The sequence below is a fragment of the Halictus rubicundus genome, chromosome 14 (genome assembly GCF_050948215.1).
Source record: "Halictus rubicundus isolate RS-2024b chromosome 14, iyHalRubi1_principal, whole genome shotgun sequence".
Classification (NCBI taxonomy): domain Eukaryota; kingdom Metazoa; phylum Arthropoda; class Insecta; order Hymenoptera; family Halictidae; genus Halictus; species Halictus rubicundus.
The window spans coordinates 3,930,562-3,949,192 of NC_135162.1; the positions used below are offsets into that span (position 1 = coordinate 3,930,562).

At 32.3% G+C, this 18,631-nt stretch overlaps 1 protein-coding gene across 4 annotated transcripts in view; it reads left to right on the forward strand.

The window, feature by feature from the left end:
* Window positions 1–18,631, forward strand: part of Frl (formin-like protein) — a 139,958-nt gene that overhangs the window by 53,009 nt on the left and 68,318 nt on the right. For all 4 annotated transcript variants that reach the window (XM_076800109.1, XM_076800111.1, XM_076800108.1 and 1 more), the window contains exon 2: window positions 13,091–13,174. In XM_076800109.1, the coding sequence (XP_076656224.1) occupies window positions 13,091–13,174 (84 nt within the window). The remainder of the gene's footprint in view (window positions 1–13,090; window positions 13,175–18,631) is intronic.

Below are 18,631 nucleotides of genomic sequence, written 5' to 3' on the forward strand. Positions count from 1 at the left end.
TATTTTTTGACACAGTTAATAATTTAGAAGATATACGAGAAAAACGATTTTATGAGCATTTAATTAATTATTTTAATGTTTAAGATTAATGTTAATGTTTAATGTTTAATGTTTAATGTTTAATGTTTAAGGTTAAGGGGGAACATTTTCCCGCTATCCGATGCCGTTCAAACTTTGCACAGACTTTATTGCTATTAAATGCCGCAAACAAGTTTTGAAAATATTTTCTTCAAGAGTAAATAAGAGCCACTCCAGTATAAACAGATGACTACACGTGTTACAGTGGTAGTGTTACGAGCAAACGAAATTTGTGTATAGCACGGTAGATCGACGATGACAATGTTAAATCTTCCTAAGAAAAGAATGTCGTATCAGGAGATTGCTGCAAAACTTGAGATATCTTTTACGGCATCCAAGTATACGATATACCATAGTAATCGTCATAAAACAGCAGATAATGTTCGTTGAAAAGCTAAATCTCGGAAAATCGTTGAAATCCGAGGATTTTGTGAAGGAGATTAAATGAATTTTTTAAGGAAATTACGAACTACGAAAACGTTCTAGGTTATATTCAAAATATTTCTTCCATTTCTGACCTTGTATGACATTGAAGGTCATTTTGTCGTATACGAATGAATTTGTCTTGACACACACTTTCGTATGATACCCAGAAATACAGTGAATTCTCTATATATGTCGCCGAGGCATGGCTGATAAATGTCGCAGAACTCACCTTGATTTCTAAAAGAAAATAGTACAAACATGAAAAAATTACGTACGCCATTACGTGGCCATTGGTTGTAAAAAAACAGTACTACTTTTATGTCTGTGATTTCTTTCTAATATTAATATTAATATTAATATTAATTAATATATATAAATAATAAAAAAAAACAAATATATATTATATATTATTATTATATTTATTAATATATATATTTATATTATTAATATTTTTTTAAATATTTGTAAGAGAAACGCTGACTAGTAATAGCGTGAACACCCTGTATATTTGATAAAAAAGAGGTGCAACAGATGTAACACAGCGACTTCGATTGAACGCACTATCGTATCCTGCCTCATCTGTCCACATGAAAGAAAATAAATGAAAACCAGATATATAAAGAGATACAGATAAAAAGATCAGTTTTTTTTACAGATTTCACCTTGATGTAGCCACAGTAATATCTCAACGTATGTATGTGAGAGAAATTGGCACGGCATTTGTGAAAATTGTATTCCCGCTATGGTGGAGTGTACCTGTTCAGGGGCCCAGAAACAGAATGATAAAACTTTTTTGTTGTAACTATATTTTTATGAAACTTTTACATTTTTATTTTGTTAGCAATGTTAACCCGTTGCTATATTATTTTCTTCGCAGCTACCATGACTATAGTAAACCATCCAACGAGACGAGTCAGTGGAACACCAGCGTGCGTCCTTTGCTAACTACAATAGTATCTCCGTAACTGTCGCATCGTCGGACGACAGTTCCAGTAGAGATGCTACATTCTTTGCAGAGAATGATAGCGATTGAAAAAGAACGAGGGAGTGTATTTTTCCGTTCGCCACCGCCTTTTGAAACTGTAATCGCTTATTGCATAAGTAATTATATCGTGTTTGGTGTAATTTTAATTTGAAAAGCGAGACGAATGCGATGGTAAAAGTTTCATTTAAAAAATCACAAATTAGAAAAATTGCAATCTTTTGTTTCGCTTGCATTAGTGCGAGTATCGCCGATACTCGTGCCTCGCTGGCTCGGTCGTCGAACGCGTTTACCGCTTGACTGGTTCCAAGGGGGACTCCCCAGTGGTAGGGATAAAATTTGGACAGTTACGGTAGAGACCTTTGCGACAGTTACGGAGATAATACTGTATCTGAGATTCTTAAACTCACAATCTGTAAACAGATCAGTCACAGTCTGTAAAAGTACGTATTCGCGCATTCAACGCGACTGTTGTAGGCGAGCTGGTAAGGCAATAAAGCATGCTGTTTTTCTACAAAATGGAACTTTCTGGCCATTAACCCTTTCCAGCATGGTACAGTGCAACAATAGGCCAGGCTTGCTGGCTTCCACAGCGACGCTTCGATGATATATCGCAACCCGGAAGCCCGTTAGTCCTTTTCTCAATAGCTGGATGCATCATTAATCCCAACCGCGCCGACCGACGCGACGCGACGCACTCTCCTGCTAACGAATCGCACATGCGTAGGCGGCCCCGACGAAATTTCAGATTTCGTGCATCATGCATCGACCGGCTGCCGATGGCCATTCTAATCCCCGCTTCCGGCGACTCTTGACCTGAAAACATACGGTTCATTATACCAACCAAACGCGGCGTGTAATCCCGGGAATTCCGTCTGGTCAGTTATTTCGCTTTCTGATTTCCATTAACCCCTTAACGCACAGTTTTTTTTTTTTTTAAAAATCAATTTTTGGCGAAGAATTTTGATATACTGCGCTTATGTTCCGTGGAAAAAGGCTATATTTTATTCTTGAATAAATAAGTGTTATAGCTTACAATCCCATGTGAATGATAAATATCAATAAAACGATTTTTTTTTCTTTGCTTTCAGATTGTTATTTTCAATTCTCGATTATATTCGAGTGTGAAAAATTATAGCGGCATAAAATACAACGCCGCTCGAATTATCTCGAGTGTGCACAGTTTGGCCTGTTTAGCGCGCTCGAATTAACTCGAGCGTACAAGTTAAGGGGTTAAAGTAATGTTCTTCCACGAATTGTTGGGTTCGTTATGTGGAACATAGTTTTCAGAAGCTTCTCTACAATACAGAGTGTCCCAAAAATGTGGTATTTCCTTGAAAAGGGTGATTCCTAAGATGATTTGAAATAACTTTTTCCTTTACGAAAATATTCTCCGCGGCTTCGTTCAGGAGTTATTGATAAAAAACACGGACCAATGAGGACACTGCAACAGCAGACGGATTTCGGCTCGGCCAATTCCAATGCCACTTTCAGCGGCACGAGGGGGGAGATAATCTAAAATTTTAAATATAATATTTCTGTGGCGGTTATTTATTAATTTTCAAGGTATTACTGGGTAACTACTAGGGTAAGGGACCCAATTACTGTGGGGGTACCCATATAATATAATATAATGAATATTAAAAAAGAGATATTAAATTTTTTTCATTAAAATCTAGGCACATAAAAATATAGGCACAGTAATTGATACCCCCATAGTAATTGGGTTCCTTACCATATCTGTGCGATACATTCGATTCCGCCTTTACAGGCGTATACAGTAGGTAGCATAATTAACATGATCTATACACATATTATACAGGGTGGGCCACTACATATCGTTCATTCATAAGAAAAGTGAAGTAACTCAAAATATATTTATAAAAAAAATTATAATAATAAATACGTAAATGGTGGTGTACTTTATAACTTATGTGCATGTCAATTAACCCAGTATCTAAATAACAACAAATTATTTTACATATCTAGGCTGATTATATACTATAAAAAAATTGGTAATTTTAGGTAATTTTCAAATGGCTCTTCTGGCTCACTTTTCTTACGAATAGCCAGATATTTGTGACATATATCGAGAAAAGACAGTACAGTTAATTCTTACTCTCTCGTTATATGTCATCCATGATTTCCTAATTGCGTTGACTGCACTTATTTGAAACTTCAATGCAAACGTCGTTTAGATTGTACCTGATCGATATTGTGATAGAATAAAATTGACTTTTACCAAGTCGGCCAGATACAGCTTCGCGCTGGACTCGCATTGAAACTATAAGTCCAAATATGGTTCTTAAACATTCTACGAGACGGTCTCGGCTTCTTGCACGGATGCCAGCGGAGCATTGAGCATGATAAACAGATGGTTTCGCAATTAACGTGTCCAACCAGTCCGCTTACATACACCGTGATGTTATCGGGGACAAATGTAACCCAACGATTCACTGCTTGTTACCGTAATATTGCAGATTCTTACACAAAGAGTGAAGGAACTTTCAAACGCAAGCAATTCTAAATACCAATATGACAAAGGAGGACGTTAAAAAGTGGCCTTATCTTGGATAACTCGGACACCTAAAATTAAGATACGGTGTTGTTTTCTAGATTCTGAGGTAGTATAGCGTACTTGTCCCAATTACTGTGCCATTAAGCCAACTTGTTAATTCATGAATTAATTTATTTGATTTTAATTTGAACTGTTCGAAATTTATATTGATCCTCAAACTCTTTCTTTTTAACATTCTTTTTTTTAACATTCTTTCAGAATGTTCTTTTCAAGTTAAAAATGTTAATATTTCACAATAATAGTTTTAATTATAAAATAAAAAGAATGTTTTTTGTCCCAATTATTGTGCCCCCAATTAATGTGCTCGTTCACATTTGTGTGCCTAAAAATTGTTATGATTTTTAAAATATGTGTTTTTACGTATTTGTACGCTCTTTTCTTTGTAAAAGTAGACATATGCAAACTTGAAATATGCTGCTTGGAATGAATCGCTTGGAAGTGAAACTGTGTAAAAATGTTTAATGTACTTCAAAAGTTACAAAATGCAGTATTTTCCCTTGTAACATATACATTAATAGCTTAATTTAATTAACAAACCTAATTTCTCTATTTATTTTTCCAAGTCAATTTTTACGGCTCACTTATATACAAAATTAGTTAAGATAGCATTTTTAACTTGAGAATCGTTCATCGCCAGCAAAAAGAATGAAACCAGGTTGTGCCTACGCTTCGTGTAAAAATAAAATATTGTTTTATCGAAATGGGATAAGACTTATAGAATCAATAAAATATGAACTATTAATTGTGAAACATTAAGTTCATAAATACTGCGGATTTCATGCATTTATGGCGATGGCGAATAAGTGAAATACAAAGCTATGAAAACATCAGAAAAATTTGAAAATATTGTTATATTATTGGTTCGAAACGAAAGTTTGTAGCGAACTTTAAATTAAAATTCAAAGATAAAATTGAGATATTTATTCATGGTTTCATTCAATAACATATTTCCCATTCTGTTCTACTACTTTTTGATTTAATGAATATATGAATAAATATCTTAATTTTATCTTTGAATTTTAATTTAAAAACGCTACGACCTTTGGCTCAACCCAATAGTTTCGACTTCTTGAAATAAAAGAAAAAATACATTTTCATTTTGTTTTTATTTCTGACACTTAACTTCAAAAATGTTTATTTTGCAAAAAAATCCGCAGTTTAGAATGTTGTCCTGGAACGTTGTCATTATCCCTCATTAAAGTATACACTTTATCGTCACGGTTTTGATAATAAGGTTTATTGTTGAACTGGACAGCGCCTTATGAGAAGTTGATTTTAAAAAAGTGAATCATAACTGTGCAAATATCGTGCTGCCGCAGAAAATTACCGTTTCTCTTTGTTCGTTCAGTGTAAATAAATAGTTGTTGCAAGACGGAAACGATTTTCACGGAACATGCATTACCTCGCTGGAAATTATTATTCATTTTGATCACCGAAGGGGAACGTGCGTTAGCTTTCTCCGTGGAGAGTACTAAAACGCATGAAAAATCGTTGCTTAGAAAAAGAAACCCATAACGAGGTTCTTATTTCTAAAGGTACTGTTCTAATGTACGGACTTGATGATCGAGTTCTTTAGAGCGTAAACAGTTCGCAATTAATTTGCTAATCAGGACATTATACTCTATACATCACTGGCAATCACCAGCCGCATTTGCTATTATCTCGAAATGAAAACGAAATATCGTTATCCTGCTAATGTTATGATAGATTTCACTTGCACACTAAAATACATGCTCATTATACTTTTTTAGGCTGAAGTTCCGAAAATTGGCCAAATCGGATTGAGCTCAAATTTTGCACATGAGCCTAATTTGGCATTAAAAACATGTTTCCCAAAGGATTTTTGGCGACTCGAAAAAAATTTTGTATCATGTTCTACTTTACCGACGAAGGTTTGGGATGCCTAGACTGCCCGGCTGCCCGAGGATATTAAAATAATAATAATAATAATAACAATAATAGGTTTGACGTTAAAGCACGTCTAAAACACGTCTTCCGTCAATTAAAAAGGGTAAAATTCATTGCAGTAAGTGTCCAATATGATGAAACATGTCTTTATTATAAAACGAAACTATGTACCAAATTTTAGCTCAATCGGATTTAGCATACTTTTGAATTCGCTTCGACGATCATTAATATTATGAGTGTGTGTAGTTTATTGAAAAAAAAAACGCTAGATCATTGTATGTTTATAGCGCATGTGAATCTACACAAACAAAACTAAATGTATTCTTGAATTCACAACAATAAAAGTGTTGTACCCTCTTTAAAATATATATTTATTTAATAATTGGTTCCTCTAAATTCGGCTTCAAAATATAAACTAACCTAAAGGTAATAGTTTCTATTTCATATGAAACTTGGCTTTTCTTGGAATATTTTTTAAGAAATATTTTACCTATTTTGTGTTACTAATTGCTATGATATGCATGCATTATACCACAGTTTATTTCATTAACGGGTTCTTTCTGAAAATTATATTAAATTATAGAAAACCCTTTTATGCACAAATTGTTTATGAATAAAACGTAAGTACCAATAATTGCGTTAAACTATATGGAACTTCGGATTTTGTTGCCTTGTGAACGTACAAAAAACCACAACGTGGTCGTAAGTTGTTTATCTTTCTGAAAATATGAAATAAACTATTCCTTTCAAAATTAATTACTAACCATCAATAGCATCTTATATCATCATATTGTGGCATTATAATATATAAATAGAAACAATTAATTGCCAATTATTATAAAGTGATAAAATAAGACTTTTTCGCAATATTTTTAGTAAACTAAAAATAGGAAGGAATTATTACCTGCGCATTTGTTCAAGAAGGTTTTCACAAAGTTTAGTTATTAACATAAAATACTCATCACTGTTTGTAAAATGCTTTTAAATAAATACAATATTTGTATAAAAATTGGACAAATAATAAAAAATGTTAAAAATTGTAGATACTTTACACTTACAGTCTACTTAGTCGTTATTGCTTGAAACCAAGTGGTTTATTCTAAAAATAACATATAGATACGATATGCAAAACTATGAGTAGTTACGCATTATCTTTGTGACGTCCTTGCAACTAACATATGAGTATTGACATGACACCAAGGATCGTCTTACTTAGTTATCGCACCGTTTTTGTTCCTTCTTAATTTGCCTTGCTAATCAATTTTTCTATTGTCTTGCATACGTGGAACAAAAGTGCTAGAGAAGTATGCCATTTAAGTGTATAATACAAGCCATCATTATTTAATATTTATTTGTAATTAATCATACAGTGAAATATCGTAGATTTTATTGGAAAATTATGTGGTATTTTAAAATTTTCATATTTGTAACCCTTAAGCTGAAAAGTGAATGCAGTTACATTTATTTTATAAATGATAGCAAAAGATCTTATTTTATTAGTTTTCTATTAATACATAGAATAGATGAATTGCAATTTTCCACGCGCATTGTTAATTTATTTATGTTGCTCTTAAATCCAAAATAACCTTAAAATATTGCAATCATACTGAACACATGACACAATTTTATTGTTATTTTGTTTATCGATATTGAAAATCTTGTCAATCATTTTAACAAATATTTTATATAATTTCCGGATTTTATATATTTTTGACAGAAATGAATAGGTGCAATTGAAAACAGTGGAAAGATTAAAAAACTTTAAGAGTATTAATGTATTGTTTTCACTGCACTAATATTATTAGGGGAAAATATAAATTTATAATTAGCTCTTATATTTAGCAAACATTTTATTTTGCATAAAAACCCGTAGTCTAATTATTATAGTTAAATTGACATACTGAGTATATGATCTATGTTTTATGTAAACATTATTTTCATGGAACAATTATTACACAAATTCTGAAATATTTGTTCCGCCAGAGCACTTTTTGTTCCTTGTATAATGTAAAAACTCCGCGTCTCATTGCTAAACGAAACGTGAAATTTTTTTATAAATGAAAGGTAACTATTCATTTCGATCTAACTCGATTTAACTCGATAAAGGTTGAATTTTGCATGTTAACGTGTGAAGATGCGAATCGCATAGCGTGTGCCCTAGAAATCGTTAACGTTCCGATCGATTATTATACTTGTTTCGCGAGGTTTTGTTTCGTTACTTTACGCAAATACGCGCATAATATTTCGTTGCGAGCTCGCCTAATAAGCTGGCACTTAAAACGTAACCGCATAACTTACAATTTACGTAATTTCTGGGTCGGAACGTGCTATTGTATTATCGTACGATCTGACGTATCTACGCGAACTCATTCCAATTCATAAATGGGATTACAAAGTACCTACAGCAATTTGAGAAATTACGTTTCTTGGTAATTATTCGGAATAGGGAATACCTCACCGATTTCAATGACCTTGACGTATGTTGTTGGATGGCATAATTCTGAACAACTTTTTCCTACACATGTTACTGCCAGATGACCGTCGTCTCCGAGATATTTGCAAAATATAGTCTTTTCTCGATATATGTCCACAACATGGGTCTACCCAGAGACATATATCTTCGAGGAGATACTATTCTTTGATCCACGCCGAACGTAGAAAAGACAGCGAAGACCGAGCGGCTTCGGTCACCTTGACGTGTAAACATAATACGAGTCGGATGTATTGGTGTGAGACCAGGAGACCACTACTAATCCAATAATAAAACTTTTTATTTTTCATTATTTTTTTATGGGACTTTCACCAACATATTCATGGCATTTTTCTAATGAAAATGATACCAAACAGTTCAGAATGATGACCTTAATCAGATATTTGAAAGTCATTGAATATTCTATTCCGAATAATTACCCATTTCTTTATTAGCAATGAACTTGTGTATGGTTGAAAATTAAATTTTGAATTTTAGTTTTACTAAGAGTATTTAAATAATGTTCAGTTAAATAGTGTTCGGAGAAATTTATAATGGCACAGTTATTGGCTTTATGAAACAAATGACTTCAGCGTTTCCGAGATTTTCCTTTAAAAATATCCTTTTGAAATATGAACAAGGAAAAATAGTTTTGCATTTCAAGCAAATGATATGTAGTGAGTTTGGCAGCACTTTTGAACAACAGACAGCTGAACGCTCTTCCATTTTAAAAAGTGAGATTTCTGCTTCTCTATGTACCTGTTCTAAAAAAATTTGTTTAGAAAAATAAAATAACAAAATAAAAACAAATGCTATTGACGTTTACAAAAACAAGTATTAAAAACGTAATATTTTACGATTTTATATTCTGGCTCATCTGGCTCGAATTGGATGAAGAGTCTAATTGTAAACATTTTTAATAATACCAAGAATTATTTATAAAACAATAAATAGGTAATAAAAACAATAAGTGGGTAATAAAAAAATTGTGGAAGCTTTTCTTAGGGAATATTTGAGTAAAATTAAATTTTATGGGGTTTGGATCAAATTAAAATAATTTCATAGTAAATTTTAATAGGGATAGAATCCATTAAATAAAATGCTTTCAATAATTTAGTGAAAAATTGGAATTTCTGATAAATTTTAATGGGGGTTAGGATTTATTAAATGAAATTTAAGAATTTTATAGGTATCGACTAATATTAAAGAAATATTACTGTTTATTTATGGTTTTGCAGCTATTTTACTTCTTTGCATTTTGTACATTGTTTTGTGTGTTTATTCAGCAATCGATTATAAAAAGAACATATAAAACAATTTATATACTTTCTTATCAAGTTTACATTCAAGTGATTATTGTAATACATAATAAAATGATAAGATTTAATTCTGTGCAAATACAATACATTTTTGTATTCAGAAAATCAAATTAGTCTAGTTGTCCAAGGAATAAGTATCTAAAATGGATTTTGGATTTTTCTACTTCCTCAAACAGCTTTTGAAAAATCGTCTAAAATATATAATTCTGGATTTGCTCTAAAAATCGTTTACAATACGATACTTCAAAGTCCAACATACTATCGAGACTAAAAACAGTTTATAGATTGAAATAGGTCACCTAGTATGTACATTGCACGTACTTAGTGATGTCATGCACTCATGGCTTCCGCATCCGCTCGTTGATAATTATTCGTCGACTATGCTTGTCGCCAGGCATGACGACATATACGTTTACGAACTACTGTCGTCCTCCTGAAAATTATTGCTGAATTTTTTTTTTATGCTCTTCATATTATATTGAGTTGCCCGATCGCTATTACTTCACCGCTTCAATTTCATGCTGAAAAGCATGTTTTCAAACATGTAGGTATAGGAAAGAGTGCGGGAAATACGAACGCGCGGTAATTACGAATATGATTATTATGTCAAGATAAATGGAGGTGAATAATTTTTTGCGATAACATCTGACAGCTCATGCGACTAACATCGGTGCGCAAATGCAGAAAAATAAGCACACGGGCTGAACAAGATAAAAGACAGTCGGAAAATTTTGTTCGTCTCCATGTGATTTTTTGAGAAATTAAAGCAAACATAACCTCAATGAAAAGGTTTAGAAATATCAAATACTAAAAAAAATATTTTAAAAAATAGATATAAGCATTTAATATTCCTAGTAATACATATAAGTATTTAATACTCCACAGTTACTTTAAAACCAGTATACTGGGTGTTCGCGGGAATACGAGTCAGCGTTTTTCTTGCAAATGGTAAACATTAGAAAAAAAATGAAACAGGAAAAATTTATACTGTTTTTTGCAAGCAATGTGATGGTGTCTGTAATTATTTCTTATCTGCATTATTTTTTTAGAAATGAAGGTGACCTTCAATTTTTTAAATGGAATGCTATGTATTTTCTTATAGTGATATGAAAGCGTGTGCCAAAGCGAACTCGTTCGTATACGACATAATGATCTTCAAGGTCATGCAAAAATGTATTAATCAACTTCAAGGTCATGCAACAACGATATAAAATGTATTAATAAATAAACTGGAGAAAATTAGAAAAAAATATTGTTTAAGAGGAGAAGTTAAAATTCAGTACAAGAAAAAATGCCTAAAATTTATTCTGCATAATGTTGCCTGCTTAAACTCTGTTACAAAACGACCATGAACATTGAATATTGAAATAGCTGTTTGGAATAGATTAAACATTTTTATCGGAAAATAGCTCGTTGATCAGAAGTGCGCTCTTATCGTCACCATGAATCATTACATGCATAAAAACGGCTGAAAGCAGTGAGAGTGAAGGTTCTTCAGCAAAGTCAGCCCTTAGATGGTCGTCCCACGGTTCTTTTTTCCCGATCCCGACCGATGACTTCATTACGCTAACGAGAATAGCTCGGACGGGAAAGGATGTTCGGAAATCTCAAGAGATTCGCGTGTTTGAATAATTAGCAAGCGACTCTCGGCAAAGAGATTTAATTATTTATCTACTTTCATGCGACAAACGCCTTGAGCACACAAACTTAATTCAGTTAGGAGATTCGGGTCCATAATGAATCTCTGAACGCTGACCGAAAATTTAGATCGTAACGCAAAGGTTTATAGGATAACGGCGAAGTAATTTTCAATTTTTTTTAAATCTGTATCCTTTTTTTCTGTAGCATTACCGTAACATCAAATATTAAAATGATTTATGCATCGTATAATTTTTGTGAATTGCACTATTAACGCGGACGATTATTAATTAAAAAGTGAATAAAGATTCCTGTGCGATTATAAATTACAGGATATGTATGGTCATTTATGTACCAGTGCGTTGATTACAGTGGTTACTCGATGTATGTCTAAAACATGGGTCTAGCCAGGGACATATATCGGATAAGAGATACTATTATTTGATCCACGCAGAACGTAGAAAAGGATCGCGAAGCTCTAGAGACGCTGGTCGACCAGGAACACTGCTGGAACCGTAAATGTCCTACACGATACTTGTCCAAAACATAACCGTGATGAAGATTTCAAATAGAATCTATTAATCGTACATAACATCCGCCTTTTTTAAATTAAAATAAAATTTTATTCGTCTGTTAATAGTATGTAAGCAATAAAGTAAATTCAATTAATATTAAGGATAACATTAAGGATAAAGAAAATCAAGGTCAACATAGCTATTCGAGTGCAACAGAGTTGAAGGTATACTTCTTGGATAGTAGATAGTATACTTGGAGTATTATCTCCGTAACTGTCGCAAAGGTCTTTATCGTAACTGTCAAAATAGTATCCCCACCACTGGAGGGAGGTCCCTTGGAACCAGTCAAGCGATAAATACGATTGCAACTTTTTCTAATTTTTAATTTATTTTATCAAACTTTTGTCATTGGATCGTCTCGTTTTTCTAATTAAAATGGCACCAAATACGATATAATTACTATATTATAATTATTATAATTATGATTATTATCACTTGTGTTATAATTATTATAATTATTATAATGTTATACTATATTATAATTATTATTACTTATGTAACAAGCGCCTATAGTTTTGGTAGTTTTGGTCCTCTACGACAATTACAGAGAGAAAACTATAGTTAGCAAAGGACTCACACTGGTGCTCCACTCACTCGTAGTAGTTAGTAGTAGTAGTTATAGTAGCTGTGAAGAAAATAATATAGCATGGGGTTAACATTGCTAACAAAATGCAGTTTAATTTATTAAACAGTAGTTCAATCAATTCAGTATTTAAAAATGTATTTCAGATTTAAAACTGTTAATAAGACTATGGAAATCATGGTCAGCATGGAACAGCATAACGTAATCATATTAATTAATTACCTGTTGTGGAAAGAAAAATTCATGAAGTAACGTTTCTGCTGATATTCAGATAACAAGCGCCATCAGCATGTCAGGGCTAACCCTTTCGATGTGTTTATGACGAATATGATGAAAGTATGGCAATTTATTAGTTAATAATAAATATATTCGTCATGGCGAAAAAATAATTAAACATACAGATACACACTTTCTAAATTAAACGAGACTCTTAGAGAGTTAAGATGGATAAAGTAATATTTTATTTATAGTGTCCTCAATGTTAGGGAGAGTGAGACCTGAAAATAAAACGTTGGTTATCTTGTATGTTCCAGGCCTCAATGGATTTGCCGCCGGATAAGGCAAAACTGTTGAAACAGTACGACAACGAAAAGAAATGGGACATCATATGCGATCAAGTAAGTGTACATGCTATATTCGATCGGCGGTTGCTCACTAATTTATACGCTACTCTAAGCTGTTACGAGCCAAGTCACCGTAGACCCACGATAAGGTAGAGCGACAACGTTACCGACAAAATTAAGCGAAAAATCGTTTCACGTGCGTCAACTTCTCGTCTTTATATCAGAATATTTTTCGCTGGGAAAGGGCTCATGCGAAAGAGGAAGGTTCAATGTAGCGTGCGCTGGTCATGATCTGACGAGATTATGCAGATACTTTGTAATATAAATGTTAGAAGTAGGTCAAAAATTGATGATGTGCATGCCACGGAATCCAAGCATTTTCATGCCATTGGATGAGTTTTTTTGGATGAAATCGAGAGTAGCGCGCTAGAAAATATCTCCAGCTACAAACTGAACCATATTTTGTCTTGATTCTATATTTCTCTGCGAAATAAAGCAAAAAAACTTGACACACTTTTCAGCATGGCTTTCTGGCGTCAGAATTCATGATATCGATAATATAGAGCAATAAATGTGACGAGTTCAATCACAGACTTAAGACCAAGACGTCTGTGTCTGTGAACGGAAATTGTACAGCAGTTACCGACCTGCTGACTGCAAAAGTCACGTGACTACCCTTGGCCCTTAAACTCGCCGAATTTAATCAATTGGGCCAATTCACCAATGAGAAACCAACAAGTTTACATGCTCCCTAGCTATTAAAATCGTTCTGTCTAATATTGTGATAATTTAGACAGCGGATCTATATGCAAAATAAAAATTTTCTATCTGAATTGCAACAAACTGGAATGTGAAGTAGAAATGAATTTTCTTTCTTAATATATTTAATAGGTTCAAAATAATATAACAGTATTTTTAAATTCTTCTAGTATCTTTACCGTTTTAAATTACACCTACTCAGTTCTGTCATAAATGCATGAAATCCGCTGTCTTTAAAAAGTTCATATACATGGTGAATGACATGCTAAAGTATCATAATAAGATGACGTAATAAACTGCAACACTAATTTTGAAATCAAAGGAATTTTAGTTTGCATGTAATCCGAGAAAATTAAAATTTTTATCTTATTCTCATATTGACTTGTATTCAAATGATTCTTTAAAATATTTGTACAGGGTGAGTCACTCAGCTGGACCGCCTAAATTTATTCTTAAACTTGTATAAGAAAATATTTCAAACGATATGAAAGAATAATATTCAATGAATAAATTTAGATGGTACAATTAAGAGAATCACCCTGTATATTTGGTTAATTACCGAGAACGTCATTGGTAAATCACTTTGATATTCACTTTCCTGTATCGAGACTAAAAGTACACTCTATACTGTCTCATAGAAGAAGATAATGTTTCATTGATTATTCCGTCCACGCTGGTTTTTAAATATTATACTATCACAAATACGTACTTAAGCGTACATGGACGCTATTTAAATACCGTGTATAGAGTGATTCCCGAGGTGATTCGAAGTAACTTTTTCCTTTGCAAAAATGTTTTCTGCGGCTTCGTTAAGGAGTTGTTAACGAAAAACACAAATCAAAGTAAGTTATATAATGAAAAAGAAAATTTAAAAAATTAAATGTACGATACTGAGTAGTCCTCCAACTTTCTTGAATTTTACAGATCCTAATCAAATTTGGAACAATGAATATACTAACGTAAAAATTCATTTTAAAACCTGGACAAATAATTCCGTCACCCACAACGCGTTAAGCAGTCTTGCAAAATAGATCTTTAAATTTTTGGTTCCATCAATGTATTGAAACACTAATTGAGTCAACGGTAATTTTGTAAACCAGCGGATACGTAAATCAAAAAGACATTTAATTTTAGCAAATATAATCTTTAAGATTTATGTGGTAGTATCGAACACACAAATTCTTTATTGCTTAAAGTATTGCTATAACATTTTCGGAGATCTGGTAATTTTTCAAAATCGATGTTCTTTTCTGCCTCGCAAAGATGTGTGTAGCATTTTTAATGAGTTCGATCCACAACTTCAAAGTTTTTCAATTTTTTTGGAACATTATGCTGGAGCTTCCAGCATAATAAGATGGCATTCGTAAATGGTTCTCGCAAAATTGACGCAATATCACCATTGCGACGAATCATGAGAATGACGTAATCGGCCTTTAACTTGACGAGCGTATTGTTAATCGGCGCGTTCTGACAATGAGATCCTCGTCCGCCCTGTTCCCATTTAATTCCGCACCGACCAATGAATGCGGGTCCACGACCCGTATTTCATACCGAGTGTTCGAATATAAGTGTCGCTTTAACTTACACGTAAACCATTAACTTGATGAAATTAATCGGGGCGGCATAATTAATTAAAGAAGGGAAAGTCTTTCCATTTTTCATTAATCTAATGGAATTTATACAACTACAGCGGGCCTAAAAGAATGCTTTATTAGAAATTGATCCTTACAAATTTAAACTCGTTTACACAAATGATTCTGTAGTTTTTTATAAACATTCTTTAGTCCCTTTTTTTACACTAGGTGACACGAAAAGTTAAGAAACAGACGCAAAATTATGTTGTCGATACTTTTCACTTTATTAGTCATTTCTAAGGAAGGAAGAATAGTAATTTTGTCATTGTTAAATAATGGAATAGATGGCAGAGGAAATAGCAAATATTTTCAAAAAAGTTCTAGATCGTAGGCAGAATAAAGTAGGCCGCCAAAAGTGTATTTCTTTTATTACAATTTATTTTTTTGCAAAGTAGTGCATTAGTAGAATGTGAATTTTATGCATTTATGACAAGAAAGAGTAGGCGCAATTTATATATAAATTCCCCACGACAATAATCTCTTTAAATATTATACGTCTCCTTTGTCTGTAACCTTAAATGACCTTAAGTGATTAATAGTCACCAAATTCTAAATGAAATGCACTTCAAAAAATTTCAAAAGGTGACCTTGAGAAATCTAAAAGAAAATAACATGAAAACAAATATTTTTATAGCATTTGTGAGCCCCATTGTATCATTGAACTTTGTCTTGAAGACATTTGACGTATCTTTAAAAACAACACAGATATCCGAGTCACTCTGTATAAGTGACTCACCCTGTATAAGGATATTAATGTATTTATTAAAATCATTCCAAGAAGAAAAAAATTTCTACTCGATTATTTTTGCTTGTAATTGATGCAAACAATTTTTATTTTGTGCGAGGTACCGCAGTGTAATTATTAAAATATTGAAGTCTCTGATTTTTGTTTAACACCTTGTATACTATAAAACCCAATATCATCGACATGACATATTTAGTCATTTGCCTGCTCCGTCTGCGTTTGCGGAGGTAGGTATACTTAAGCGAGTTTAATCTCGAGTTTAATCGAGGTCGGGCGAAAGTGTTATCGAAAGAGACACCTCTTCTGATCCATGAAGGGCGTAGATGATGGAGGATGCATTAACGCGTATATCGTAAAACTACGTCACTTGTTGCGCGATTTTCTTGAATGCAGCAAAGCTGAATGTTCAAGTCGATCTTGCATAACGACATCATCTCAGGTCAGCGTGTTCACAATCGAATGTAACATTCATCATTACTGACGTTTAAATTAAATTGCTGGTAAATTTTAATTAATCATCAGTTTTTTGGGAAATGATATCTGTTCGAGTGTTTCGATTAGTTTCAAAGAGGGGTAACGGTAAAGCAGAACTTAAGTTCTATCAATATTTTGTTATTATTATATTTATTAATTTAATAGTGATCCAAAGTAACTAAAAGTAACTAAAATGTGTTTGGGAGACTCATGTATAATCCAGTCTGATCATGAGGACAAAATATATAAAATATAATAAACATAAATAAACTAAATATACAGATACACTAAAATGTTGAAAATTATATTATAAACAGGAAATGTAATGTAATTTATATTACATTAATATTATATGCATATTAATATTACATTAATATTATATTACATATTATATATTGATATTATATTACATATTATATTATATATTATTATATTATATTAATGTAATATTATTTATTTAAATATTGTATTTATATTATATAAGTTCTATCAATATTTTAGTCTTCAAAATCGTGTTCGTTTGCTGAATTCTTTGTTGTTCATTTAGAAGATAATTCTTTCAGTATCGGATCGACTCATTTATATACCGACAGAATAAATTTTATTTCTAAAAATAATAGCGATATTGTGATTGGATAGATAAACCAATTTACCATGGTGTTCTTATTTCATTTAATTCCTTGCATAATATCCATGGCAATGTATAATTTTACCCCACAGATAAGCAAATTTTTTAATTTTTAAGAATAATTGATTTTTCTATAAATCCCTTTCCTATAAATGGACCAAACGACTTCAGTTGTTTCTGCCAAGCTAAGAAGATTAGTTTACTAAATAAGATGTACGGAAAACTTCATTGAAATTGATTAATTGAGATACAAATGATTAAAAATGGTGAAAAGTACAGTTTTTCGCAATTTTCAGCCTCTTTCGTCTTTTTATTCTATTATTCGGCGACTTTCGGAATTTTTATCTTTATATTTATATATTTATATTTTTATACTTTAACGATTTCGTTCATAACTCATAAATCAATTGACCTATGTCGATGAAACTTTCGGCATGCATATAATTTATATGAATCTACAAAATACATTTTTTAAATTTTTATTACAGGCCCGAATAAAACAGTTGTAATAGCTTTTTAATGGAGCGTTAAACAGCCTATGTTTAGATAACATTTTCTTCTGATTTAGACCCAAATAAAACACTGACAAAGTTTGCCCCTTTAAACCTGAGTCACCCTGTATATGAAGATGTGTTTCTTTAATAAATAATAAAGTGATCTTTAATAAATATAAAGAGACTGAATTACCGATCCAAACTCCCCATGCGACCTTACTGTGCAATAAATTTGTATCTACAAACATTGAAAAATGCAAGAATCCTTACAGTTATTAGACATAGACTGAAAATCGTGAAAAACTGCCACGTCTTCCCCTCATCCGATCAACTTCATCTTTTACAGGAATTATTTTCTTACCTAATGGCACAATTTTAGGGGGGGGGGGCGTGAAAAAAATCTCGCAAAATAATTTCACCCGGTATAGCTGAGGTTCACCCTACTGTGCAATAACTTGAACGAATTGAAATGATTAAAACATATCTTTGTACTTAAGATTACATTGTGAGCAGTGATACATAACTTCAGTGGTGAATTCAGCACGCAAAAGTAAAAAAAGAAAGTTCGTGTAAGCACCTGTCTGATATGATCTTGTTCCCAACATCCTTTTTGTGTTGTAGCAGTTACGAAGTCTTTGATTTACAACGAACCAGTAGATAACGTTAAAATTACTGTCAATTCGAACGACATCTAACAATTTTGAAGCGTAATCGGATACATGATAAGACTCTGATGTTTATAAGAATATCTTTTTTTACTAAATTATAAGGAATTCT